Below are 27,791 nucleotides of genomic sequence, written 5' to 3' on the forward strand. Positions count from 1 at the left end.
GTGGCCAGGCAAGGAAGGCCAATCAGGACCGGACCCTCAGGGGCCAGAGCGGCTTCCGTCACTGATGGGGCCGGGGCACCCTAGTGCCTCGGGCGCGCTCCTGTTACGCGACGGCACGAGGACCGCGCCCCGCCAGGCCGGACTGGCCCCATCCTTCGGAAGGTAGCCGACGGGAGAGTCGGGGTCCCAGTGAACTCAAGGCGGAGTGCACGCCGGCACCTCGGGGGTCACCCTTTGCCTGGGCTTGTCTGGCTTCCCCAGAACCGCGCGCCGCGCTCTGGGACGGACCCGTCGGCCGGGCTTCTCGGGGAGGAAGAAACTGAGCAGGGTGAGGGGGTCCAGGATCCCTGCGGCCGCTGACAACCCCCGGGCCCGCCCGCCGGACAGCATTATGGCGGAAGGATGCTTCCCAGAGCCCCGACCGCCTGACCAGCCCACCCCAGACACCGCGCGTCCACGCCCGCACCGCGCCCGGGGCGGCGCGGCCTGCCCGTGCGCACGCGCCGACCCTCCGCCCTCGGGCTCCGCCCCACGAAGCCGCTCGCCAGTGCGCACGCGCGGGCGTTCCCGGCCGCGCGGGGCGGGAGGTGGCAGCGAGACGCAGGCGACGTCCGCCCGGCCGGCTAGAGCGGCCGCCCCAGAGCGCGGCGCACCGGAATCGGAAGCGGGGATGGGCCTCCCCCGCCCCGCGAACGGCCATCTTGCAGGCTGAGGCGGCGGCGGCGCTGCGGCGGTTCGGTGGCCTCCGTCCCGGCGCGGTGAGGCTCTCCGGCGCGGGCCACGCTCTTCCTTCCCTGCTCCGGCCTCGACCACGGCGAGCCTGAGCGCGGCGGCGGCCCACGCGCGGCGACGGGGAGAGGTGAGAGCGCGGCGCGGGCCGGAGCCGGGGCTTCGGACGCGCGTCCGCCCCGCCGGCGCCGGCCCGCGCGGAGGGCACGGGGCCGTCGCAAGGCTTGTCCCCGCCCGGTCAGCCGCTCGAGGGGCCCCGGCCGGGAGCCTCCGTGCGCGGAACCGGAGGTCGGTTACGGCGGGGCGCCCGGGGCTCCGGGCCGGCTGCTCCTCCGGCCAGCTTGGGGGTGTGGGTGGCCCCACGGCTGGGCCGCTGCGGAAAGGCCTCCTGCTCGTGGCGCTCGCGGGCACCTCCAGGACTGGCCGGCACGGGTCTTGGTGTGTAAATGTCCCCGGGAATCGGTGTTGGGGTGGCTGCCCTCGAGCCCGCCGCCGCTTCCCCTACACGGCCCCCAGGCGGTTTCGTGAGCCCCGGCGGGAACGAGTGTGCCGGGGTCATGGCTGTCGGGGCAGTGACCGCGGGAGCATGAGGCGGTGAGAGCCGGGCGGCTGCGCTTGGGCCCCGGGCCGGTTCTGCACGTGTGCCCGCCCACTCGGCGCGCCTGCCGGTTACCTGCAGCCGCCCCGCGGCCAGCCCCGTGTCAGCCGACAGCACCTGGCCGGCCTCTCTCCGGGCCCAGGCGTGGAGCAGCGAGAGCGTGAGGCCCCAGCCTCGTGGGCGTAGCGCTGGCAAGTGCGGCGGGAGGCTGGGTGCCCCGTGCGCTCCAGGTGAGGGCAGCTTCGGTAGAAGAGGCGGAATTGGAAGACCGGCTGTGCCCAGCAGGCACGGCCGCATCGCAGTGCCTAGAACTTGCAGTTCGGCCTCTGCCCCGTTCTGAGGGGTTGACCTCGGGGGCAGCTCCCCGTCCAGGCAGGTGCGGGAGTGGTAACGGGGCTCCCTCCATCAGCCCCAGGCCTCGCTCCAGCCTGTGAAGCCGTCCCGGTGGAGAGAGCAGAAACTTCCGTGAAAGCCCTGGGCTTGGGTGTGTCACGTGCCCAGCGGGTCATTCAGGCCAAGGTCTCTTGCCACGCTGTCACCTGAGTTAGGCTTACGCGGAGCCGAAGAGATGTGCGGAGGAAAAAGGCGCGGGGAGTGGATGCTGGGCGGGGGCTGAAGGGACGCGTCCCCTGTGACACTGGTTCAGGCTGCTGTTTTCCAGCCTCTGGGGGTGAAAATTTTTTATTCACCCCCCCTTTTTTTTTAATGTCTTTCAGCATAATGCACTTTTACGTGCCCCGTCTGTGGGGTTTGCACGGAACTTGAGACATGCTTCACGGTGTGTGTCCGTGCCGGAGACTGCAGGGGCTGTGAGACCACTGACTGAGGCACAGGAGGGGTCAGTTGGGAGCTGAGTAGTTGAGTCATAAAGGTGACTGTGAAGATTCGCGTTTGGGAGCAAGAATGAGAGAGACGTTTGTGACTGACCAGGCTGGACCCGTCTGTTTTGCGTGGCTGCCCAGTGGCCTTCATCAAGCATCCAGCGTGGCCACATGATTAAGTCCAAACACAGTGGCATTTGAATAACCCAGAGAATTGTTTCATATGTGGCAGAGTGCCGACTTCACGTGAACATTTGAAAGAACCCGGACAAGTGCCGAGCGGTGGCTTGGTGCCGTTTGTTACGAGGTGTTGGTCCCAAGTGAGCCACCTGGCCTGCGTGGCTGGGCCGGGAGCTTGGGGGCAGTGCTGTGCGGGAAAGCATCCCTTCCCAGGCCGCTCTGTAGCTTTGTCCTGCTGTGGGTTCACCAGCATCTCTGCTGGGGCCTGGCCGGAACCTGTGTGGTGCGGAGCTGGGCTGCGGGAGGCTGGTGGAGCCGTTTGGGGAAATCAGGGAGGCTTTTGAGGGACTTAACTTTTGAACTAGGCCAGGGAGGGCCAGATTGAACTTTCTGCCAACAGATCTGGCTAGGGTGAGGAAGGGATTTGGGACTGGGGAACTAGGAGGGATAGCTGGGGCTTCTTTGTCAAGGGCTTGGAAGCAGGGGGAGGTGTTCAGGTTTACTCGCTTGGCTCTGGGAGAATCTTGAGGTGCTGTGGTCAGAACTGTGGGTGGAGAAAAAGTTAATCTGGCTTAAGTATACAGGCCAGAAATGGGGTGAGACTGGAATGTGGGAGGCCAGTTGGGAGGCTGTTGTGGCGGTTAATGGGAACAGTAATGAGACCGTGCATTAGGGTGGGTGGAGTGGGGACAGGAGGAGGAGGGGAACAGAGACTCTGAAGTTTAGGGGCCCCGGAGAAGTGCGGTGGGCAGTGGTGTGTGGAGGATTGCTCCGCGGTCCTTGGGGTGCAGAGTGAGCACCCTGAGCCCTGGCTATCTTCGAGGGGCAGAGTGCTCCGAGGGGAATTCGGCCTGCAAAGGGGCAGGAGTCTGTGGACCTCTGACCTGATGGAGCTGTCGCTAGGGAAATGAGCGCACAGAGGCCCTGAGGTGAAGATGAGGAGGGCAGGCACCGTGGTGGGAGGTGGGGGTGGAGTGACTTCAGGCCTGTACGGGCCAGAGGTCAGGGTGACGATCCTAACCGCTGATGTCCGGTGCTGTGGCAGGATGGCCCGAGATTGCTGACTGGCAGTGTCAGTGTCACAGAGGAGAGCAGGGCAGGTATGGCTCCAATGTGCCCGCCCTGTCGCCTGGAAGCTCCTCCTCCTCTCCATTCCTGTGTACCCCTGTGTGTCCTCTGTCTCTATCACATTTTAGACCGGCAGCTTTCACGCTTTATTTTTAGCAGCAGAACTTTTTTGCCGTCTTATGGGGAGCTTCAGCGTTTATAGCAGTTCACGTTGGAGCTGCTCTGATGTCTGTGAGGGTGGGGGGCCTTGTGTCTTCTCTAGCCGTCCCTCCCTTCTGTCTCTGAGCATAGCTGAAGTGTCCCAGGGCCCCCTGAGCCAGGTCCTGCCTCTTCTCCTGAATGACGGCTGTGACTTCGCTCCTGGTCCTTAGCCGTCAGTGCTGTCCCGTCCCTGCCGTCCCGTCTCAGCTGCTCCGTTTGACCTTCGCTGAACAGTTCAAGTGATTTTTTTTTTTTTTTTTAAGATTTTATTTGAGAAGAGTGCGCGAGCGGTGGTGGGGGCTTGCCGAGAGGGAGAGGCTGACTCCCTGCTGAGCAGGGAGCTTCATGCAGGACTCGGTCCTAGCGCCCTGGGATAATGCGTGACTTGAGCTGAAGGCAGACGCTTAACCGACTGAGCCACCCAGGCGCCCCATGTCCAAGTGATCAAACAGAAGATTTGATCTTCCTTCAGGCTTGGACCTAAAAACTTCGTGATGTGCTGCCTAGCCGCCTGCCCTTGCCTCCCGGCCCAGCCTTGTCAGTCGTCATTTACTGCCCCGTGGCTCCCTGCAGAGTGGCCCAGGGCTCTTCCCTGGACCCGTGCTGCTGCCCGTGTCCCTGTAGCTCCTTCTCCCTGGAGGGCGCTCCTTTTTCCTCTTCCGGGCATGTGTGTCAGGCTTTCAAGGGTCCCTATCTCTCTCCCGTCTCAGAGGTCCTTTCTCTGCTCCCCTGTTCCTCCCATGCACTTTTGACCAGTGGTAGATGCGTTGGAAAATGCCTGACAGCAGGCTCTCAGTGGGGGCTGGTTTGGGGTGCATCCTGATTCCCACATTATAAACGTTTGACTAGCACAGAGTTGGCGAGAACTGCGCAGTCACTCAGGAGCCCTGGCCCGGGCTGGCTTCAGCTCACCTCTACAGAGGACCCTTTAAATCAGATATTTTTCTTCCCGTTTTGGTTCTTTGACGACAGGAGTGAGGCTTGGGGTTTTTCTTTTTTTCCCTTAATCTTTGCATCTGATGTTACATAAATGAAGGTTGTGGCAGGGCAGGCGGAGAAGGAGACTCTGCCAGTCCTGCAGGCGTCTGAGTGGGTGGGCAAGTCAGGACAGCCCACAGGCCTGGGTTCGGGGTGGCCGGGATTAACTTCGCGCGCCGCTGGGCTGCAGAGACGGAGGCGAAGTGGGGGACTGCCGAAGCTGTCTGCTGGTGAGGAAGGCAGTGGTGTGCCCTTTCCTTTGTGAGCAGAAGTGTTTGTCTCCCACAGATGAGCGGCAACAGCAATAAAAGAGCTCCGACGACAGCGACCCAGCGGCTGAGACAGGACTACCTTCGGATTAAGAAGGACCCGGTGCCTTACATCTGTGCTGAGCCCCTCCCTTCCAATATTCTTGAATGGTAAGGCTCTGGATTGCCACTCACCTCACACTGACTGTCCCCTGGGTTCTCTGCTGGCTTGGCTGGGTGGCTTTCGTGCTCCCGCCATGGCATTGGGAAAGGTGCCTCCGCACCTTCTTTAGATGTGAGTAGACAGAGGCCTGTGGATGTGTCCTGGTTGTCTTCGTAATAGGTGACAGCTGGGCCCGAGATGGGATCTTCCTTCACCCCTGCACACTGGGGCTGGAGAGAGAGTTCTGGAGAGCACCGTTTGGCGGGGGGGGGAGGGGGCGGTGCTGGTTTGTGGGATCCACAGTGGAGGCTTTGGAGTGTATCGGTCTCACAGTTGTTGGTGGAGAAGCTGCATTTCTAGACTCTCCTTCTCTGCTCTTTGCTTGTTGGTGCTGTGAAGTAGCCTGTCCTGCCTTGGAGAGTTTGTGAGAAAGGGTCAGGGGTCCTGATACCTCAGCACCTGGCACTGGCCCGGGAAGCCATTGGGCTGATGAGACAGGCTCCGTACCTCATGGACACTTGTTTTGTAGTGACTCTGGCTGTGTTCAAGTGTGGCCTTGGGAACCTGCCTGCTTCTACAGACAACGCTGCCCTTACCAGGTGCGTTGCTGATTTTGTGGGAAGTAAAGTGTAGGGCCCAAGTAGGAAGCATTTTCTGTTTGAAGGGTATTTCTTTTTTAAAATCTTACTTGTTTGTTTGAGAGAGAGAGTGCGCGCACGTGCCAGTGGGAAGAGAGGGGAGGGAAGGAGTCCTGAGCAGGCTCCTCATTGAGCCCAGAGCCTGACGGTGGCACTAGGTCCCACAACCCCGAGATCATGACTTGAGCTGAGACCAAGAGTCCGATGGTCAGCTGAGCGGCCGAGGCACCTCTGCTTGAAAGGCGTTCTGTGTTTTGATCTCGGAAAGTGTCCTCGAGGGGCACTTGAATGGCTCAGTTGGTTAAGCCGGTTAGTCTCAGCTCAGGTCTGGATCTCAGGGTTAAAAGTTCGTTGCAGCGTGGAGCCCATTTAAAAAAAAAAGTATTTTTTAAGTTTCTTGAATCCAGGGGAAACAACTGAACAGAGTTAAAAAAGAAATCCTTTCCCGACTGGGCCGGTAGTTTCAGGGTTCTGGATCCGCCTTCCTCAGCTTAGAAGGGCTCTGGCAGGTGAGGGGAAGGCTCTCAGGGTGAGGGGCCTCGTGTGGGTGAGGCTTCAGGCTCACAGCAGAGCCCTCCCTGCCCCCAGGCCACAAAAACCACCTGGCGCCGCTTACAGAGTCGGGAGACGGAGGGACAGAGGGACAGGTTCCATGGCCGTTGCAGGGATGTCCTCTTTGTTTGGGGAGCCTCTGCCTGCCTGTGAGTTCAGGTCCCCGGGCTCGGTCACTCACGAGGAGGAACTGCTGCTAAGGTTTCTTACAGAGAAAAAATGAGCAAAGTCGGCACATGGAAAAGGCACTGGACGCGGAGTCCGTAGGAGGCCAAGGACAAGCTTGCCATCCCCGTGGGCTCTCACGGACTTGCTGTGGCAACGCCTTTGAGGTTCTGTCCGCCAGGGAAGCCCGTAGAGGTCCAGGGCTTGGGATTCCCAGGGGGCGTAGGTCATGTAGGCACCTCTGCCCGGCACCTCCCGGTGTTCCAGACTCCCAGCCGGAAGGCAGGCTTCCTTTTGGCATGGATCCTATTTTTAGCACAGATAATTTAGTTGGGGTGGTGAGACCTCCTCCCCACTCTGCAGTCCAGCTCCCAGAGCTGGCCGAAGATAGCCACGTCAGGCCCGCCGGATGGGTTCTCCTGCCCCAGCCCTGGGCGTCCCCTGCTCTGCTGCTCAGGGTGCTGGGTTCCCCACACTTGCTCGTTGCCCCTACCCCGTGTTCTTGAACTGGGCGCCAGGCTTGGGAGCGGTGACAGTAAGGCCGTGTTCCTGGGTGGCTCACGTGCTTAGCTCTCAGGGTTGTTCCTGGTCGGCCAACACCGGATGGCTGTTCCGGGAGTAAAACGTATCAGCGAGCAGATAGCGGGTGTTGTGCAGTCCACGATGTTAACATGGTGTTTGGGGGAAGAGAGGGGTCCGTGAAGGGGTGGTGATTGAAGTGTTAACAGTCGTGTGTGGTCGTGCATTTCTGGTTGGTTCTACTTTCTTCTTTGTGCTCTTCTGTTTTGTTTGAAAACCCTTAAGTCCAAACACCTCTTGACATACAGCTGAGGCTCTGTGTTTGGGTGGGAGAGTGGAGTCTGTGGGCGCTGCTGCTTTTGGTCCGAGGCGCGTGGGCCCAGCCTGGGCTTGGGCTCTGTGCGGGGGCTTCAGTGACGGTCGCGGGCCGTGCCTGTCCCCCTGCTGCAGGACCGCTGCTCCGAGGTCGTAGTTCTCCCAGAACAGGAGCAGCGACGCTGGGAGACACACAGCCGACTCATGTCACCAGCTGTCCCCTGCTTGGCCTGCTTCATAATATTTGGGCACACTGAGGAATGCAGGTTTCTAGGTACACCTCAAGAATGAATGTGAAATTAACGTTGGAAACCTTTTCATTTGGCTGTAACTGTTAGGATTTCTTTCTTGCATATTGTAGACACAAAAATATTTTGTGGAAAACTCACAAGATACAGTTTTCAAGGTTCTGTTACAAAGTGACTAAAGTGTCTACAGTACAAGTTCATTTACTGAATGTTTGTGAGTATCAAGTTTCGCAGGACCCTACAAAGCCCAGCCTTGGAGTGACTCCAGGTTTGGAGAAGTTGCCATCCCCAGAGCCTGCTGATTTTCTTCTCTCCCTCAGGCACTATGTGGTCCGAGGCCCAGAGATGACTCCGTATGAAGGTAAGTCTGATCTGATTGAGAGGAACAAGAGGCCGTTTTACCTTTTTTTTCCTTAATATTTTATTTATTTATTTGACAGAGAGAGAGACAGTGAGAGAGAGAACACAAGCAGGGGAGTGGGAGAGGGAGAAACAGGCTTCCTGCTGAGCAGGGACCCCAATGTGGGGCTCGATCCCAGGACCCAAGGATCATGACCTGAGCTGAAGGCAGACACTTAATGACTGAGCCCCCCAGGCGCCCCACTGTTTACCATCTGAATAGACTTCACCTGTCAAACACTTGGTATTTGTGAATCACGCCCTATTTTGGGTGTACACGAGTGAGATTGGACTTTCTTGGAATCCGTCCCAGTGTTTCTCCAGGTCCAAGAAGTGTTTGGTTTTTTGCCGTCGTGTTCAGTCTTTAGAAGCTGTCTGTAAGTCTCGGGGTTTATCCAGCCTCTCACATCAGTGGGATCAGAGCTGGAAGACAGACCTGGTGAGCAGGACCGCATGGCCAGCTTCTCCTGGGGTTTGTTCAGACCAACGTGAATATCGTCCGAGGAGGGAAAGGGGCAATTACGGAGCTCTCACTCTGCTGAGCCCTCTGAGCCAAGTGCTGGGCCCCTTTGCGGATGGGACACTGAGGCTCAGGATCTGCTCTGGGGCAGCTGGGCACTTCTGCTCTCCTACTTGCTGCTGAGGCTGATCCGCTGATGCCACCCAGGGTCGTCTGGTGTCATTTACAAAGTAGACCTGGGATTAGTCAGCACGTCGGGGGCCGTAGGGAGCCTGGCACCAGCCTTGGTTTAGGCTGGAGGAGAGATGGGCCATGGCAGGGCCAGCCCAGGGCAGAGCTGTGGCTGGGTGGGCAGCACCTTCAGCTCTCTAGCCACTGGGTCCTTGCTTCGGGCAATATCTACATTCACATGGGGCTTTTGCATAAGATTTCAGTAGGAAAGAGTCTGGCTGCTGGAGAACTGGTGCGTGTGTCACCAGCCTTATGAAGACTCTCCTTTGGTGTGGGAGTCCCTGACACGGGCAGGTGTGTCCTGGGGAGACGTGCAGAAGCCCTCTGCAGGGTGGGGATGTACATAGTGTCATGTTGGGGACTGCCCGAGTGACCGGCAGCAGCGTGTGGCCTCGGTGGGCTTGCAGGGGGGTTTCTAGAAATGCAGCAAAAGTTGGGCTTCAGGCCATCTGGACAGATCACGTTAGAATGGTTGTTAAACATGTGTTTCTAAAGATTTATTTATCTATTTATTTATTTGACAGAGAGGGAGATCACAAGTAGGCAGAGAGGCAGGCAGAGAGAGAGAAGGGAAGCAGGCTCCCCGCCGAGCAGAGAGCCCGATGCGGGGCTTGATCCCAGGACCCTGGGATCGTGACCTGAGCCGAAGGCAGAGGCTTTAACCCACTGAGCCACCCAGGCGCCCCTAAACATGTGTTTCTTACACACTAGGAGTGAATGTGTTTTCTCTCTGCCAAGGGGCATTATGTCTGGTTTTTAAGTTTATTTTTTTGTAGTTTTATTATTTTCCGAATAAATAGTAAACGTTTATTAATTTTGTGTCCAGGCCTGTTGCTGCTGGAAGTGAGCCTGGATGGGTGTGGAGGCAGCAGGGAGAGCAGAGGGCGGGCCCCCCGAGTGAAGGCATGCACAGCTGGGACTCCAGGAGATCCGCTGATCCCCAGGCCCTGGCTAGCATGGGGTCCCCTGTCTCTGTGCAGAAAGAGGCGCCCTCTTTCCAGATCTCGCACTGTCACCAATGCTTCCCTGTGTCTGGTACTCCCGTGTGTGTTTACCTGCCGGTTCTGGCCCTCAGGCTGCCAGCGAGATTCCCTTCAGATACAGAGCTTTTCCTGCTGCTTCTCCTCCCTCTTCTTTCTTCCTCCTCCTCCCCCTCCTCTGCCTCCTCTCCCTTCACTGCCCTCCTCAGCATCTGTCCCCGTCCCTGCCGCCCATCCCCTCAGCTCAGGGCTACACTCTGCAGCCTAAGGCCTTCCTTGTGCTCGCCACTCTCTTGGTTAATAAGGGACCCCTGTGAACTGCCAGTCCAGGGGACAGATCTCAGGCCTCAGTGCCTGGGCTTCTGTGGACTCCGATGGTGTTGACTCTGGCTTCCTCCTCACTTGCTTCTCCTCTGACTTCTGGATGTCCTGACCCTTCCTTCCCAGCCTCTCACGCCTCCTCTCCCTGTCCACGTCTGCCTGGCTTGGCACTGGCTGGCCGGCTGGCCTCTGGGATCCGCGACTGTGCTTGCCCTGGCGAACCCCAGGCCCACCGACCCTCGCAGCTCAGAAGCCGCCTCCCGCTCGTGCGGGTGCCGCTGAGGGGTCTCCCTGAAGCCCTCTGTAGATCTTACACGATCCTGTCAGAGTTGTAACGAAAGTTTTTTGTAGGCATGCACAAATTGTGTTCTGTGAGTTTTATTCTAAAACGTACACGGAAAGGCAGAGGATCAGAAGTAGCTAGAGCAGGCATGAGCAGGAGGAGTCGCTCTGCTTCGTTTTCAGACTCTGCAGCCTCAGTGAGCAGACGAGGGAAGGGTGGGGGTGCGGGTCTGTGGGACAGAGCAGAGCACCCAGGAACGGCCGGCACATTTGTGGCCAGTGGGTTTTTTCTTCTTTTCCACTAGGTTGCAAAAGCAGTTCGGTGGAGGAAGGGCGGCGGCGTGCTGGGCGCTCTCCCCGGCCGCCTCCCAGGGCCACCGTGCTCTCGGTAGTTTCTGTCCCCAGCGCTCAGTCGAGGCTGTGCTCCCCTGTGGACGCTGGGAGGGAAGGGTGTGGGAGCTGCTGGCCTGGCATTGCTTCCGTGCACTTCCTGAGGGCTCGACCTCTGGGCGAGGCTCTGTCCTGCAGGCCCTGCTTTGCCTCTTCCCCTCTCACACTGAGCCCTCCGGGCCCCCTCAGCACAGACCCTCCCAGAGTTCATCTCCTGCGTGAGGAGATGGGGACGGGGACAGACGCTGAGGAGGGCAGTGAAGGGAGAGGAGGCAGAGGAGGGGAAGGAGGAGGAAGAAAGAAGAAAGAAGAGGGAGGAGAAGCAGACACAGGGAAGCATCGGTGACGGTGCGAGAGGAACATCTACACACCGAGATGCGGAGCCCGAGGGCTTCAGCGGCCCCTCCTGCGCCGCCTGCCGTGGGGGTTGCGACGTGGGGGTTGCGACGTGGGGGTTGCGACGTGGCGTTTGCTTCTCCAGTTTGCTCCCTGCGTGGTTGCCTCTGCCCGGCTCCTGCCCGGAGCTCTCCCCTCGGGGGAAGGGCTTCACCCGGCTTTCCTCCAGTACGCGGCGGAGGTGCAGGCGCCGGGCTGGCGCGGGTACTGAGAATTCCATTCTCGCGGCGGCTGTGCGCTCGTGCTGCGAGGCGGTGCCCGTCATCCCACTGCCTTCCGCTGAGCTGCCCGTGGCAGCTGTTTCCAGGGGAGCTGAGCCTCAGACGTGCCCGACTCTTCGTGCTTCCTCTTAGGAAGAGCCCCTGTGTGTATCACTTGGCTGTTTCCCAGTTTGGCTTTTCTTAGTAATTTTGAGTGAGTGTGCTCTGAGTGTCATTTATGGTGTTAGTTTCTCAGTAGTGGACTTGTCTGCTTGCTGGGTTGGCCTTACAAGGGACGCTTGCTGATGCCATTCCTCCACCACTGGCAGAGCTTGGAGTAGAAGACAGCACTCACGCGAGGGGGCCAGGGCCCTGGTGGGGAGGGCCTACCCAAGAGTGGCCTTGGAGCAGAGATGTGCGGCTCTTTGGGGCTAGTGTGCCCCAGTCCTTGAGGTGGGACCACACCCGGGGTGCTGGGGACAGCGGGGATCCCAGGTGGAGGTCAGGGCAGCTCGTGAAGCCTCAGTGTGTACGCATGCACGCGCACGTCACTAGGTGTCCTGTCAGCCTGCGTCACTTAGCCTGCCTGTGCTGGGCCCAGGGCTCTGCATTTCCAGCAGGCTCCCAGGTGCGGCCCTGAGAGGAGGGTGTGAGGCCTCCGGTAGGCATGGGGCAGTGGGTCTGGGAGCTGAGGGGCAGGGTGGAGGCCGTGAGGCTGGCAGGGTCCCCCGGAGTGTTGGTCTGGATCAGTTTGAAGGTGTGGCCAACAGGATTTGCTGTTGGAGTCAGTGTGAAATGGCGGCTGGGCCGGGGGCAGGGGGACGGGTATGGCTGGGGGTCCTCCCACATTTTAATCTGTATGGTTAAGAGATTGGAACTGCTCTTTGGGGAAGATAACCAGAATTCTCTCTCAGACTCCTCTGAACAGTGTTGCCTGGATGTTCAGGTCATGGGTCTGGAGTGAGGGGAGGAGCCCCAGAGGCCCATGTGGAGGTGCTGGTTGGAGACTAATGATCGCATCCTCATGTCACATGAGACTGTGAGACCCCAGAAGTGTGAGTGGTCAGGGAGGACCCCAAAGGAGCCAGTGGGTAGCGCTTAGGGGGTGGAGTGGGAATGGGGAGCCAGGCCAGGGCGGGACTTGAGGCAGGATCAGGAGTGGTTGTGAGGTGGGGGGGGGAGGTCTGGGGGTCTCGAGGTTTGGGGGATCATGGTGGGAGCAGGGGCCTCGTCAGGGTGGACTTGGGTGTAGCTGTCTGGGGGTTTTCCAGAAAGGAGAGTGAGCGATTGGCAGGAGTTGGAGGGGGGTGGCGGCCAGAGTTTTGTGTTTTTACAGTGGGAGAAATGATGGCAGTTTTGTTTATTGCTGGGGGTAGTTTAGTGGAGAAGGAGAAATGAGTAGTGCAGGAGGGAGGGGATCTGAACAGGGGTGACCTTGGCTGTCATGCTGGGAAGGGCGGCAGGAGGGGGCCAGTGAGGAGCCCAGTACAACTTCTCCTCTGGTGCTCTGCTCTAGGTGAGGGGTGGGCATAGGAAGGTTGAGCAGGGTTTGTGTGGTGGTCGTATGGGGCGAGGGCTGCTCCTAAGTTTTGGTCATGAGCCCCCCGTGAGACCTCCACAAGACTCTTGTGTTCCAGGGGCGGTCAGCTGGTGGGCACAGAGATGGGGGAGAGCGGGTGGGGTGGGGTGGGGTGGGAGACCGAGGGCAGTGATGCCAGCCTGAGGGCTGGAATGGGGCTGGGTGTGAGCTGTTTGTCCCCACAGGAATTGCACTGTGAACCATGACGAGGCTCTTTCTGTTTTGATGTAGGTGGCTATTATCACGGAAAACTAGTTTTTCCCAGAGAATTTCCTTTTAAACCTCCTAGTATTTATATGATCACGCCCAATGGAAGATTTAAGTGCAATACGAGGTAAGGCATTTCTGCTTCTCCAGTATCGAGTGAGGTCAGGATTGGGGTGAGCTCTGTTGAGTGGGTCCCTTTTTTTGCAGGCTGTGTCTTTCCATCACGGATTTCCACCCAGACACGTGGAACCCGGCCTGGTCCGTCTCCACCATCCTGACGGGGCTCCTTAGCTTCATGGTGGAGAAGGGCCCCACCCTGGGCAGCATAGAGACATCGGACTTCACGGTGAGGGGTGGTCACGTGTTGGGGGACTCCCCAGATGCTGTGCGGAGACTCCCTGCTCGGGGGCTCCTTGTTCTCCTCAGCAGTGGGAAGAACAGGCCAAGCTTCCTCAGAGGCCTGGGGGCGGGGGGCAGAACCGGCAGCTGTGCAGCCCTGTCCATGGATAGCAAGGTATCTAGTCCTCGTTCCCCGGTTTTTGTTTTTTCCTTTTTTTTTTTTTTTTTTTTTTTAAGATTTTACTTATTTATTTGACAGACAGAGACCACAAGTAGGCAGAGGGGGAGGGGGAGGCAGGCTCCCTGCTGAGCAGAGAGCCCGATGCGGGGCTCGATCCCAGGACCCTGAGATCATGACCTGGGCCAAAGGCAGAGGCTTACCCCACTGAGCCACGCAGGCGCCTCTATTTTTCTCTCGTTTAAGTAGGAATTAAAGTTATTAGTTGATGATAATGGAAAGATACGTACGTTTTCCTAAGACTGAGTTTGTTCTGAAGACTGAGTTTATTGGGTGCTTTCAACCACGTGAAGACCGTAGCTTTTGAGGATGAAATAGAATTTGAAAAAATTGAAATTAATTTAGAGTTTGAAAGAATTGAAATTAGTCTTCGGGCTGATATTTCCATTCTCTTTCTTCTTAGAAAAGACAACTGGCTGCACAAAGTTTAGCGTTTAATTTGAAAGACAAAGTCTTTTGTGAATTATTCCCTGAAGTCGTGGAGGTAAGGGACAGGCCGGCTCCGTTTTGCTCCCCCTTGTCAGGAGCACTGTCATGTCCGAGTCTTCCCCCGAGAAGACGGTGCTGCTCTGGGTCCCTGGGCTGCACATAGACCGCATGGAGAGCACCCGTCCCCACGTGCGCCTGTAGGAGCTAATGGGCAGGTACAGCCCTGCCCCTCTCCTCGGGGTGCCCAGGGAACTGGGGGCTTGGATGTGGTGGGTTTGGAGCTGGGGAGGCCAGGGACAGGGGAGGACGTCAGGACGTGGAGCTCCTCAGGTGGGCTGCTGAGCTGCAGGGAGGGCCCTTGGCCAGGAGGGGCAGGGTGAGCCGCACTAAGGTCGAGGTCCTGGTGATCCTGTGTCACTTGGACTGACTCAGTCTAGGCCCTGCGAGGCTTGGTGGTTTTGACAAGTCCCTGGACCCCCTCCTCTGTAAACAGGTTAGCAGCAGCCCCCACCTCCGGGGGTGGGTGTCAGGGTTGAGCGCGTGGGGCCGGCGACCGCAGGCCCCACAGGTCTTCCATCCACGGGTGGATCTTAGAACGATCCCTAGTTCTACAGGAATTTGTTTGTTCAGACCAACCCTTGTTTTTTTCTGTTTTTATCTTAGGAAATTAAACAAAAACAGAAAGCCCAAGATGAACTCAGTAGCCGACCCCAGGCTCTCCCCTTACCAGATGTGGTTCCAGATGGGGAAACACACCATGGTCAGAACGGGCTTCAGCTCCTCAATGGGCACGCGCCAGGGGCTGGGCCACACCTCGCGGGGCTCCAGCAGGCCAACCGGCACCATGGACTCCTGGGCGGCGCCCTGGCGAACTTGTTTGTTATAGTTGGGTTTGCGGCTTTTGCCTACACGGTCAAGTACGTGCTGAGAAGCATAGCGCAGGAGTGAGCCACATGCCACGGCTGGCAGAAGTGGTAAAAGACGAGGGACACTGGGCCCGAGCTTGCCATGGGCTGGCTGGACGTGCCGCCGAGCGCAGGGTGGACCTGCCTGACTCCTGGGGTTAGCTTTCTAAAAAACCTTGAAAAGGAAAACAAAAACCAAAGTGTGTAATTTGGGTTTGGAGGAGGTGCAAGATTCTCAGCTCCCTGTCCTCACTCGGGTCTGTTGGGGACCATGGAGCTTGGGTGTCGAGGAGGAGGGGCCTCATGCTTTGGTTTTATAGCTTATCTCCTGTATCGTCTTTTGGACCTGTTTTAGTAAACCTGTTTTTCATTTTATTAGATTTGGTCACTTAAAAATACAAAACTCGATTATCAAATACTCTGCGTGCATTCTTGGTCCAGTGGGGCCCTGGCTCACCGGGCAGGAGCAGTTCCCACAGCTGCGCCCGCTGGCAGGGGCAGGGGGCCTGGCCGTGGGGCCCAGCGGCTGGCCAAGGACAGCCACAGGTGGGGGCCAGGAGATGTGGGGCTTCGGGCCTCAGCATTTGAGATGTGTTTGTGTTCACTTGGAAAGAAGCAGTCCTTCCCCGCAAAGTGGGTTCTTTGTTTTGGTGACGTTGAAACTCAGCGTCTGCTTGCTTTCTGACCACAAGGTGGCACCCCTTCCTTGAAGAGCCACCACGTCCCGTGTGGTCCCTAAGGCGGCCTTCCCTTTACCCTCCTCACGCCCTCGCCTCCACACCCATGCCAGGCCGGGCCTCCCGCGGCCACCTCCAGGCTCCCAGTGCCCGCAGGACCTCTGACCCCCAGCAGCCCCCCGGGGTCCACACCTGACAGGCAGGTTCTGTGCACGTTGGGGCTCCCCTCACCCTTGGTCCAGATTTGTGCTTTACCCTAAAGGTAGGCTCCCGTGTTCTTCCCGCAGCTGACCCGTGTCTGGTGTGGGCTCTGCCCTGGAAGGCCACACATGGACTGGGCATCCCGGGAAGGACAGGGCCGGCGGAGTGGACGCGGCTCCTCGGCTGCCGACGTCTTCGTCAGGCGCCCACGTGAGGATTCGCACTCGGCGTCGGTTGAGAGCGCCGTGTCTGCGGCTGCCGGGGCGAGGGGCTCTGCTCGCGCTCCCGGGGCCTCGAGTGCAGCCGCGCACTTGTGCGGCTTCCGCGTTCTTTGCTTTTTGATCTGTTTATTTAAAATTGCTCTATAGTTTACCACTCGTGTGTATTTACCCCACTCTTGTGAAAAAATCTTTCATTATATCTTGTTCCTAAATGCTGTGCTGTTTGAGTCTCTGTTGGTGGAAACGCAAGTGCATCTCAGCCCCGTGCCGGGCTCGCCCGCGGGCAGCCCAGTGGCATGGCCTGTGGGGCTGGAGCTACCGTGTCTGCCCGCAGCGGCGCCCCGTGAGCAGCCGTGGGGCCCGGCGGCCGTGCCACGCAGCTGGGGACCCTGCGTGTGTCGGCTGGCGTGCGCCCTGCCGCGCCTTGCTCTCTGTCCGCGGCCGCATCCGATCCAAGCACTTAGTGTTTCCTGAGGTGTTGAGGCAAGTTCCACATCAAATACTCGACTTAACGTGGGTTATTTCCTTGCCGAATGTGAAATGTCAACTCTTAAAAACCCTTTGTCAGTGGTGCAAACCGATCCGTGCCGAGCCTTCACCCAGTGTCCAAGGCAGCAAGCTGTCTGCAGTGACCCCAGGTAAAAGATGACCTTGGGGTGCCTGGCCGGCCCAGTCAGAAGAGCAGGTGACCCTTGATCTTGTAGTCGTGGGTTTGAGCCCCACATCGGGTGTAGAGATTGCTTAAAATAAATAAATAAACACTTCAACCAAAAAAAAAAAAAAAAAAAAGCCGGACTTGTCCTGTGGGTCCGCCCGTCTGACCCCGTGTCCGTGGTGGTCTCCCTCAGAGGCGTCACCAGCCCCTTGCTCTCGTGTGAAGCCCTTGGTGGAGGGCAGTTGGGTGTCCCCAGTAGTTGGCCCATCTGAACTGCTGAGGGCAAGCCGTGTTTGGAGTCTTTTAACCCAGGGAGGAAGCCCTGACCAAAGTCAGGCTGCACGGACAGAGGGGAAGGGGTCCTGGAGTGGTCTTGCGAAGACCATTCCCAGCATCTCTGCCCCCAAGAAACTTCCCCAGGCCCGAGTTTGAGCCTGGAAGCTTGTGAGTGCAGCCGAATGGTCTGGGTCTGAGGCTGGGGTGGCCGTCGGTATGTCGAGGGCATCATGGGGGCAGGCTGCTGCGGGGACGAGGCCCAGCGTCTGGGTTGTTGCTTTGTGGGTAGAGAGGTGTGTTTGTGGGCCTGGGCCTCCCCTCCAGGGGCAGTGGGTGTCTGGGGCAGTAGGGTGTGGAGGACTGGAGAGCGGGGTCCCTTCGATGGTTTTCCAGGCGGCTCCCGTGCTCACTGGGGGAGCCGGGCCCCTGAGAGGACCCATAGGATGCAGGGGAGAGGGAGAGGAGGCACTGGAAAGCAGGGAGCTGCTTTCCTGACACTGGACCTGAGCCCAAGGGGGGCTGCGTCCCCCTGCAGAGCGCAGCCCGGCAGAAGCTCACTAGCCGGTGGGCCGGTGGGAGGTGGTCCTTCCTGTTTATCGTCCAGGCGCCTCGGGACGGGAGCAGAACCTCACGGTTCGGGCACGGTTGCGCCTGTTGGAGGCCCATTGCTGTGCGGCTGCCCCGTCTAGCTCCAGCCTCAGAGGCCGTCCGCTGTAGGTCGACCTGCCTGTAGGACTGGGCTGGAGGCTGGCCAGGGGGCAGTGCCCACGCAGCAGCCAGTCAGGGATGGTCCACTGCCCCTGGCGCTCTGAGGCTTGGGCTATCAGGACGCAGTTGTTAGAAAACACACTCGGGGGCTGTCTAGCAGCTCGGTGGGCGTCTCCTGGGCCACTTTCCTTAACTGGTGTTGGGTGCAGGTCACATTTTGGGTTCCAGCCGGGCAGGGCACAAGGGGATCTTCTGCAGTATGGCCCTCTTCAAGACCCAGGCATTGGGAGCTGAGTCTCTGACAGTGACCTCGGAGTTTGCCATCACTGCCCGCTGTTATCCCTGAAGCTGACCAGCTCTGCCTGGACCAGGAGAGGGGACGGATGACCCTGGGCAGACACTCTTCACATCTTCCCCACCAGGCTTGTCTCTGGGGATGCTCTGCCTGTAGCTGCCAACCGTGGACGTGGTCTGGGTCTAGGGTCTGCCTTTGTCATTCCTGGTGGACGTCTGGAAATTGAGGAGTTCCTGGAGGAGAACTCGTGCTGTCCACCAGGACCAGTGTGCTCCCACCTTCCTCTCAGCTCGGGGCTAGCCATGGCTCTGACTGTTCGTAGGCTTAGTCCACCGAGGGGCAGCTGTCAGCCCACCTGGGCCCCCGTCATGTGGTGATTGACGCTGCAAGGCTTGGGTGGCTTCAGCTGGCCCCGGTCACCCTGTTGCCTGTAGTGTGCTGGTGGTTAAGGAAGGGCACGAACTCTCCCTGGGGACCCACACACCGGTTTTCAGGTCCTGCTGGGGGGAGGTCTTGTGCTCCCTCTCCTCGGGGTGGACCGTGTGGCGAGGCTCACCGTGGTGCTGGCCTCCGGATTGCAAAGACCTGGGGACTTCTGTCCCTTCCCCCTGCTGGCCGAAGACAGCAGGAAGCGGAGGCCTGGTTGGGTGCGGGCACCCCTTCGGGCAGCAAGGTTTGGCCTTGTGCCCCAAGAAGCGAGGGGGTGGGAGGACTCGGGGAAAGCCTCAGCCGGGCCACCCGCCATGACTTCCTCTGAGGTCACTCAGTCCCTCCTCTCACTAGACATGCTCACCCCCGTGGAGGGCCAGTGCCCAGGGTCACCTGGGCCCGGATGTGGCTGGGAGCCTGGTGGAACAGGTGTCTGCCAGGTCCTGCCCCTGAGCCAGGCTTCCGGGCATCACTGGGACTCTCGGGCAGGGGGACCTCTGTCGGAGGGCCTGGAGGGGGCCTGGGGCAGGGCTGGAAGGATCCGGAGGGCCTGAGTGAGGCGGGTCACACGCAGGAAGAGCGGATGGCGCTGTCTGTCCTGATGGAGTTTGTCCCTGCCCTTGGGCCTCCTGGGCATGAGGTGCTGGGAGCTCTTCCGGGAGCAGGTGGGGTGAGTTCATGTCAACGGTTGGCAGGGCCAGTCGGCCCTCCTGGAGAAGGGCGGGGGCTGTTTCCCAGGGCAGGGAGCAGCCCCTTGCTGCAGCCTAACGCCCCCGTCTCCGCCCCCGGGCTGGCAGGGGAGCCCCTGTTGGCTGGCAGAGCCCGCAGAGTGTGAGCCCTCCCCCTTGGAGCTTTGGGGCGGAGGGGAGGGTTTATCTGGCGGCGTGCGCGGGCAGCCGGGGCGCTGCATGTGAGGGAGGCGGGGGCTGGGGATCGGGAGGGAGCGCGTCCCTGGAGTGGTCTGCCCCAGCCGGGTGCCTGTGTCGCCGCCCCAGGCTCGTCCTGCCTGCACGTGCAGGGGGGTGGCGAGGCGCCCCCTGGGGCTGTGTATCTGCGGGGGGGCCCTGAGTTCCGGCCGCCCCGCTGCCCCCATGAGCACACCTGGGGGTACCCGCTCACCGGGCTGAGCCGCCCCTGGGGTCTGGAGCTGCTGGGCGCCATGCACTGGGCGTGGGCGGCCGCTGCTGTGGCCCTCGGGCTGCGGCTCTTGCTGCTGGGGGGCGTCGGGGCGCGGCGGGAGCCCAAGAGGCCTCCGCAGCCCAGCCAGCGCACTGAGCCCCCCACCGCCACCACGTCCCACAGCGAGGGGCTGCTGGGCTCCCCCAAGGTACGCTCGGGCTGGTTGCACGTGGGGCGGGTTGCGCGTACTTGGAGGCTTCGGGCGGCCCCCTGGCTCTTGGCGGGCCACCTTCTCTCTGGCTCTGCCCTGCCTGGTTCTCTGGGCTTCCCTGGCCTGTCTGGGTGGAGTGGGGGCTTTGGGCAGGACTCGCAGCAGCTGCTCTTGGGGCAGCCACTGGGGCCCCGGGCCCAGGGGAAGGGTGGGGGAAGGGAGGGGCTGTGTTGGACCCTTTGAAGCCCCAGGTCCCACATGCCTCTAGCAGCCTGCTGCGGAGTGGGTTGGCGGGGGAGCCCCCTTGTTGGGAATCCGAGTAACCCACAACTTGGGTGGCCGGAGAGGCGAAGGCTAGCTTGGACTCTGTGCTTCCTGGAGGTCCTTGCCCTGACCCCCCACTGTGTGCCCAGCACCCCCGATGGCCTCTGACATAGCCAGTGTTCTGGTCCTTGGAGTCCCTCTGGCCTCAGCCTGCCCCTGGGGTCCCCTCTGAGACCCGCCTCAGCCTTGGTCCTCCACCGTCTTGGGCCAGGTATCTCCAGGCGGGGTTGGAGCTGACCCCAGCAGCATGGGTCTGCCCCTGTGGGGACCGCAGGCCTGAAAAGAGAGAGGCAGTTGCTGGGGCAGGCCTCCCACCGCCCAAGCCCTCATGCCTTTGATCCTGGCCTCCCGCCTCCAAGGGCGTCTCCGCTGCAGCCAGCCCGGCTGCTCTCAGCCCACGCGGCCCGTTGGAGCCTGAGGCCCCATTTTCCAGATGGGCAGGCTGAGGAGTGTGAGTCCTCGGGCCCTGCCAGCCAGAGAAGGGTGGGCTACTGGCAGCTTCTGGGGGTAGGCATGGGTCCGCCTGGGGACAAACAGGCAAATCTCTCTTCCAGGAGTGTCTCCATTGTGGGGGGCTGCCATGTGACGCATACCCCAGGACAGCCCGCCCCAGACCTTGGGACCCCTGCTCCTCCTGCTCGGGGTGGGCTCATCTTCCACCTGCCCCCGACTCCTGTAGCCCTTGGCCCCTAGACACCGCTGACCGACTTGTCTCGAGGCCCCTGAGTCCCGCAGGTGTGGCTAGGGAGGATGGCAGCCAGGCCGCCGGGCAGAGAGCAGATACACCAGGAACCAGGATATTCAAATATTCCTGGCTTCTCCCTCTTCTCTGGGTGGGCCCCAGATCAGGGGTGGGAGGCACCCTCCCTGCCCCTCCTGTCCTGTCTGGTCTCCTGAGAAGCCCTGCCCCTCCTGGGTTGGGAGGCAGCACCGGGCCTCGGAACCTGGCTTTTGCCATGTCTGGGACCGAGGGCTGCCCGCTGGACTGGACCCTGCAGTCGGGGTCTCTCAGCCTGCGCTGCTGGAAAGAGCCCTCTGAGAGTGGCCAGGGCTCTGCCCTAGCCCCGTGGGGGTGGCTGTCCCCCAGCCAGTCCAGCATCTGCTGTGTTCCTGCCTATGTGATGCGCTTCCTGCCCCAGCCTGGTCTGCAGACTGCCTCAGAGACAGGCCGACTCTCTCCCCAGCCCGCACCCCCTCAGTGGGATGTGCTCTTTCTTTGACTTTGGGGCTTCGGGGGCTGCTGCCTCTCGGGCTTGTCCTGGTGCAGAAACTGGGCTGGGGGGAGTGGGTGGAGGGGAGAGGGGGGCATGGTCTCAGGCAGCTCTGCCCCTCCCAGCCCTTGCTCGAACAGTCAGGTGGGCTGGGCCGCTGTGGCCTGGGTCCCAGCCCAAGGGGCCCGGCCAGGGCTCTCCGCTCACCCACCTGACGCCCAGCGCAGAGCAGGGCCTGTGCCTGTGCTCTCCCCAGCTCTGCCGGGCTCTGAAGCTCTTGGGGAGCACTCCCACCCCCGAGAACTTGCTCCTGCTCCTTACTGCCCACCTGCGGGGACGTGTGGGGCAGGCCCGTGTCTGCATGGGTGTGCCCGTCGGCCTGGGGACCCGGTGCAGTGGGAGCGGACATGGTCGCTCCAATACGGAACCAAAACCAAGGTGCCCGGACATCAGGTCCTGGCTTCCACAAAGGCCCCAAGCCCTTGCCCTGTGGTCCTGGTCTGGGTCCCCAGGGGTGGCCTGCAGTGACCCATTGCCATGTTTCTCATGTGTGCTAAGTCCTGCCCCAGGTGGCCTGGGCCCCGAGTCTCTCCACTCTCCCCTGGGGGCAGTAGGGGAGGCCTCGTGGGGGCCCGGTGGCCAGCACACTAGCTCTGTCCCCTGGCCCTGCAGCCACCTGAGGGCCTGGGGTCTGAGTTCTCAGACGCCCACATGACCTGGCTGAACTTCATCCGGCGTCCACATGACGGGGCCTCCAAGAAACGGTGCCGGGGCCGGGACAAGAAGTCGGTGAGCCCTGGGGTCTGATCCCAGGGGAGGGATGGCTGTGGCTCCCACTGGGACCCTAACTTTCTCCTGCCACCCCTCAGCGAGGCCTCTCTGGCCCCCCTGGGCCGCCTGGGCCGCCCGGGCCCCCCGGGCCCCCCGGACCCCCCGGTGCCACAGTCACCCAGGAAGCCCTGCTGCGAGAGTTTCAGGAGATGCTGAAAGGTGAGACCCCGTCCCAGATCTTTCCGCCTGGGCCCTGGGGGTGACCACACCCCTACCCGAGACGCTGCTCTCACCCTTTCCCCACAGAGGCCACTGAGCGCCGGTTCTTGGGGCTGCTGGGCCCATCGCTGCCTGAGGGGACAGGGCGGCTGGTGGCCGAGGCCTTCCACTGCGCCCTGAAGGGCCCCCTGGTGGTGGACGAGAGGACGCTGGTGGAGCTGCATGGCTTCCAGGCTGTGAGTGTGGTGGGGGCGGGCCTGGTCCTCTGGGGCATCTGCGCGGGTCGGGAGGTTGGGGGGGGGCCCTCCTCATATCCCAGTAGGGGCCAGTGGGGGTGGGGGCCGGGTGCTGGGTCGGCTCCCCACTGCTGGGCCAGGCTCATAGCCAGCCTGGGACAGTCGCAGAGTGTGCCTGGGGGAGCCAGGCACGGGGGGTGGGGTGACCTGAGTCAGGGTTAGCGGGTCCTGTGTGCCACAACTTTGGGTGGGGTCCAAGGAGGCCAGGAGCCAGGGATGCCTTCCCTGGTGGGGGCTCCTGAGGGTTCTTCCATCTCTTGGGGCCTGGAGCCCGGGTGGGCCCAGAAACATGGGTCCCCCGCTGCCGATCCTGCCCACGGGGGGCCTGCTTGTGGTGGTGGCTGTCGGTCACAGGCGCCTCCCCCAGGCTGGATGTGCAAGATGAGGCCCAGGCGCTGCAGCTGTTCACCTGCTGTCCCTCCAGCCCACGGCCCAGGGCGCCTTCCTGCGGGGGTCTGGCTTGAGCCTGGCCTCAGGCCGGTTCACGGCCCCGGTGACCGCCATCTTCCAGTTCTCCGCCAGCCTGCACGTGGGTGAGTGGGGGCCAGCCCCCAGGCCCGGGTCCCCTTGAAGACACGCCTCCATCCCCACCTCCCGCCGGGGCTCTCGCTGAGGGCCCACTCTCCTCCAGCTTGGCCGCTCCTGGGCCTGCACCTGGCTGTCTAGCCCCTGCCCCTCTCTGCTCCGTCCTCCCCGGGGGGGGGGGCTGCTGCAGGCGTGCCTGTCTCCACAGACCGCAGGGAGCCGCAGGGCAGGGCGCGGGTGCGGGCTCGCGACACCGTGCGGGCGCTTGTCTGCATCGAGTCCCTGTGTCATCGACACACGTGAGTGGGCCTTCCTTGGGGGCACTGTTGATGCTGCGGGGGCCACAGGGGGTGGTGGCCAGGCCTGGACTGTCCTGCCTGGTGAGAGGGAGGGGCTGCTGCAGACACAGAGCTGCCCCGTGTACCCGGGTGGGGTCCCGGCCCCGCAGCCAGCGGCACCCTCACCCCACCCTACGACGCTGCGTCCAGGTCCCTGGAGGCCATCTCGGGCCTGGAGAGCCGCGGCAGAGTCTTCACCGTGCACGTGGAGGGGCTGCTGCAGCTGCAGGTGAGGCCGGAGGGCCAGACGGGTGGGGACGGGCCCCAAACCTGGAGCCTTTGCCTGGCACCGCTCAGCCCTGTGCATGGATGGACACCGGCCACGTGACCCCCCGGGGTGGGTGCTGCCTGGTGGGGCTCGCGCTTCATTCCTCTGTGTGCTGCCATGGCTGGTGATGCCCACTGTGGGGTGTCCACAGGCTGGACAGTACGCCTCCGTCTTCGTGGACAACGGCTCTGGGACAACCCTCACCATCCAGAGTGGCTCCAGCTTCTCAGGCCTGCTCCTGGGCACGTGAGGGCCAGACGGGGGGCCCACGGGGCCCACCCACCCCCACTGTCCACTGTTAAACCTGTGGTCCCAGCAATAGAGAGCTCTCAGCCCTCCCTGTCGCGTGGTTACTGTGTCATCATGCAGGTGGGGGTGGGGGTGCAGCCCTGGAAGGACATGTGGGCTGGTGTCCAGTCTTGGAAGCAGTAGCCTATGGACACCTGCGGGGCCCAGGGGCCCAGATCCATTCAGCCTGGGGCACCACAAGTCCCAGAAGCTGGTGAGTCCGGTGGCGGCCGGATGCCATTTGCTGTCACTGTCACTGTCTGGGGTGCAGAGGGCAAGGTGGGGAGCCCTTGGGAGGGCCTTGTCCTGCGGGGTCAGGTGCGGGGAGCACACAGGTGGAGGCCCGCGCAGGGCTGCGTCCGTGAATCTGGGGGGGGCGGGCCGGCGCGCCGCGTGCTAGTGCGCATGCGTCTGCGGGGCGGGGCCAAGGGCACCCTCCACGCCCGGCGGCTGCCCCCGCGGCCGGACGCAAACCGCGGGGCGGGGCGCCAAGGCACTGCCTGCGGGTCCTGTGGATTTGGGCTCTGTACCTGCACCCTGATTCGGCTCCGGGAAACCCAGACCAAAGAATGTGAATTGGTCTCGGGATGTCCGGGCCTCTGCGGAGCTGCTGAGATACCATCTCCGTCTGGCACCTGGGCCCTCGGCGGCAGCCCCACCTGGAGGGCCGAGGCCAGGCCCCGGCCCCTCCCCAGCCGCCTGGGGGCTGGGGGCAGGGCCTGAAGCCTCCCTTCCAAGGCGGAGCAGGGAAGGGCCTCCCTGGCCCAGTGAGTGGGCGGGGGAGGGGGAGAGGGAGGGCAAGTGCTCCGGGGTCTTCGGCAGGCTCAGGGGGCGGGGATGGGAGGCAGGGCGGGAGGAGGTCGGAGCCCGAGGCCGTTCTCCAGCCCCTCCCCTTGGGGACCCTCCCTGCAGCCCGCTGAGTAATGAGGCAGGAGAGGCTGGTGCCGGGCTGGCGGCAGCCCCGGGAACCACGGGCTTGGCCGATGACCCGTCCTCACCTCTCTCCCTGGTCGCCCCAGGGTGGCGTCAGGGGCCGGGGGCCGAGCTGGGGGTGTCTGCTTTGCAGTGGCTGCAGGCGCCAGCCCGGTCTGAGTGGGGGTGCTCTGGCAGCTTGCGGGGTGTGGGGGGACGGGGCCCTCTCCGGGGAGGTTGGGGGAGGAGGGGCACACTGGGGAGACAGAAACTCAGGAGGGGGCACTGTCTCCCACTTCCCATTACTGAGGTCCTGCGCCAGGCTCTGCCATGGGCACTGTCCGTGTCTGACCCCCATTTACAGAGGGGGAAAGGGGGGGGAATGCCCAGAGACAATGGCCAGCACCGGGCCAGACTCTCAGCTGTGCCTGGGGCCTCTCAGCGTCCAGGGGGGCTCCCCACTTCCCTAGAGGTCCTTCCATGCCGGCCAGTCCCTTCCATGCCGGGTCCTCCTGAACCTCGTTGGGTTCAGGAGGGGACAGGTCTCATGGTATCCAGACGTGCTTTGGGGACTGTGATGACAGAGATGGAGACCCAGACCCAGAGATGGGGCCCAGGGTCCACAGACAGTGACAGATAGGCGAGGACAGATGAGAGGCGAGGACAAAACGGATGAACCAGGCCAGCCCCGTGGAGCCCGCGGTGGGCAGGTGGCCAGGGCCCGGGCCCGCCGCTCGACAGCACCTGCCTCCAGGTCTGTCTGGTCTTCCTCCCTGTTTCTATCAGCCCTAATCAGAGGTCATTAGCCACTTATCTGTAATTCCCCTGGAATGTGCTGTCCCCGCCTGGCCTCCATGGCTGAGGGACTGGGAGCAAAGGCGTGCGGGCGGGGGCGGGCCACGTCGAGTGTTGTGAGCTGAGGGGGCCCAGGGGTCAGGCCCCCACAGACACAGGGTGGACTCCCAGGGTGAGCAAGGGGCGGGTGCAGAGTGAGGCTCCCAATGGCTGAGCCTGCCTTCCAGACCCCGGGTACCCGGCCCGCAGAGAGAAGGGAGGGCGGTCTTCTGTGAAAGGGAGAAAGAGTCTTACGGAGCAGACCCTGGGACACTCTCCAGTGGAAAGAAGCTTGCTGCCGTGTTGCCCTCAACCCAGACCGTGGTGTTCAAAGAGCTCCCTGGGGTCTGGGCAGCCGTCTGGAGCCCCCTAAGGGGCCCTGGGCCCTTGCAGTGATGCCCAGCCTGAGCAGGGGCTCCAGGGAATGGGAGAGCCTGGGAGATGGGGATCTTTTCCTGGCCTGGTCTCTGGCTTTGTAGCTGGGTTTTGGGGTGACCTGAGCGTCTAGCTGGGGCCAGAGTCAGAGTGGCCGCACAGCTCTGTATGGCTTTGGGTTGACCCTTGACCCTGAGCCCTGCCCTGAAGCAGCAAGAAGTAATGGGCTGACCTTCACTGACCTCCTTTAGGGCTCACTTCCCAGAACCTCCATCTCACCCTGGAGCTTGCCAGACAGGGTTCGGTGCCCTGCTGTCCTAGGTAGGGTCTCCGGGGAGGGGGCAGCCTTCCTCTGGTACCCTCGGCCGTGCACAGCCAGAGCCCCGGTCTTCGGGCAATGGCCCGACTGCCACTGACGGGCTCCACGGTAGCCTTGGGACGCTGAGAGTCGGGGTGTCTCGGTGTTGGGCCCCAGGCTGGCCTTCCAGCACCCTGGGCGTGCTGTCTGGTTTGAGAGCAGACAGGAATGTGGGTGTCTGGCTTGGGACAGCTGGAAAGTGCTCTTGGGGGCCAGGAGCCCCTGCCAGCTGTGCGGCCAGGCCCCGCCCAGGGTCTGTGGCTGGGTTGTAGGGGTCCAGGCTGTGAGCGAGAAGGCTGCCTGTTCCCTCTCCCTTCTCTGTGGGGGCTGAGGGATGGAATGGGGTAGGGGTGAGGCTGGCAGAAGGAGCCCCCCCCCAGCCTGGGCCCTGGTCCCTGCAGGAAGTGTGGGCGTCAGCATACAGCCCGGCCAGGCCGGCTTTGGGTCTGAGTTTGCCCCTGCGGCTGGTGAGGGGGCCGTTCCAGGGGCGACTAGCTCTCCCCAGCCGGGTTCCTCCCAGCACACCTGGGAGTTTCTCACTCCCAGACCAGACGTGCTGACTCCTGTGACCTGGCCAGGGACCGAGATTTGGCCTGGGGGTGCGGGGGTCTGGGTGGCAGTTTCTCAACTCATGTCTTTGGGTGTGCCTGTCCCTGGGCTGACCTGGTGGTGGCCGGGATGGGGTCTCTGACTTGGAGGAGTGGGGCTGCAGAGTGCTGCTGAGGGGCTCTGGGAGGGCTCTGTGTGGGGTCGGTCTCCGTGTCTCCTCTCTCTCTGCCTGGGACCAGGACGGTCTGTGCTAACTGGGACACGTGGGAGCACACACAGGGCAGGTGTCCAGGACCTCGTGGCGGGAGCCCCGGGCCCACCAGTCGCTGAGCTTGTGAATGGCTGGGCTTGGTGTCCTTGGCGTCAGGGAGGCCAGCTGGCTGGACCGTGCTGGGGGTCACAAGACTGCCGGACCCTGAGGCGGAGAAGTGCTGCTGCGAGTCCTCAAGCTGGGCTCACTGTGGTGGCTGGGGACGCTGGGCGATGGTGGCCAGGGACAGGGATTCCTCACGCCCAAGGGGGAGCTTGCAGCACACTGTCCTGGGGCAGAGGCTCCCTGCGGGCAGCAGGAAGCCTTATCTCCCCCAAGGTCTCTATCCTGCACGCAGGAGGCTCTAAGGCCGGCTGGCCTCCAGAGAGGAGCTGGGGAGAAGGGGGGGTGGGGCGGCCTCCCTGGGGTCTTGCTGGCTGGCTGGGCTTGCCCAGTGCGTCCTGTGGGCTCTGAGCGCTCCGTGACCTGAGGGTCCTGCCCTAGGGTCAGCCAGCTGCTGGGGCCCTAGCCCCAGGCCCCCGAGCTGACCCGAGAGTGGAGGCCTTCGGCCCGCAGCTGGGTCCAGGAGGGCTGGGAAGCACGGCCAGGGGTCGAGCTCACAGCCCTGACCCACACCTGTGCCTGCGGCTGCCGTCGACACGTCTGCCTGTGAGCCTGACGGTGTGCACAGGCGGGCCTGGG

General features: G+C 62.0%; 2 protein-coding genes across 5 annotated transcripts; both read left to right on the forward strand.

The window, feature by feature from the left end:
* The first annotated feature begins 253 nt into the window (after positions 1 to 253).
* On the forward strand, positions 254 to 16,090 carry UBE2J2 (ubiquitin conjugating enzyme E2 J2). Of its 4 annotated transcripts, none has more exons than XM_080802024.1 (8): positions 254 to 859; positions 4,864 to 4,994; positions 7,744 to 7,784; positions 12,893 to 12,995; positions 13,076 to 13,214; positions 13,849 to 13,929; positions 14,538 to 14,634; positions 15,744 to 16,090. In XM_080802024.1, the coding sequence occupies exons 2-8, from the start codon at positions 4,864 to 4,866 to the stop codon at positions 15,869 to 15,871; spliced, it is 720 nt and encodes a 239-aa protein (XP_080658150.1). In that variant the 5' UTR covers positions 254 to 859; the 3' UTR covers positions 15,872 to 16,090. The 4 variants fall into 4 exon arrangements, with proteins under 4 accessions (XP_080658150.1, XP_080658148.1, XP_080658151.1 ...); XM_080802025.1 differs by adding an exon at positions 5,516 to 5,585 and having other exon boundaries at positions 268 to 859; positions 14,538 to 16,090; XM_080802022.1 differs by having other exon boundaries at positions 267 to 859; positions 14,538 to 16,090.
* Positions 16,091 to 19,163: 3,073 nt separating this feature from the next.
* Positions 19,164 to 23,861, forward strand: C1QTNF12 (C1q and TNF related 12). The gene is made up of 8 exons (XM_080802879.1): positions 19,164 to 19,568; positions 21,779 to 21,895; positions 21,976 to 22,096; positions 22,184 to 22,332; positions 22,817 to 22,925; positions 23,126 to 23,216; positions 23,406 to 23,484; positions 23,675 to 23,861. The coding sequence occupies exons 1-8, from the start codon at positions 19,401 to 19,403 to the stop codon at positions 23,771 to 23,773; spliced, it is 933 nt and encodes a 310-aa protein (XP_080659005.1). The 5' UTR covers positions 19,164 to 19,400; the 3' UTR covers positions 23,774 to 23,861.
* Positions 23,862 to 27,791: the final 3,930 nt, after the last annotated feature.

The sequence above is a fragment of the Martes martes genome (genome assembly GCF_963455335.1).
Source record: "Martes martes genome assembly, chromosome: 4".
Lineage (NCBI taxonomy): Eukaryota > Metazoa > Chordata > Mammalia > Carnivora > Mustelidae > Martes > Martes martes.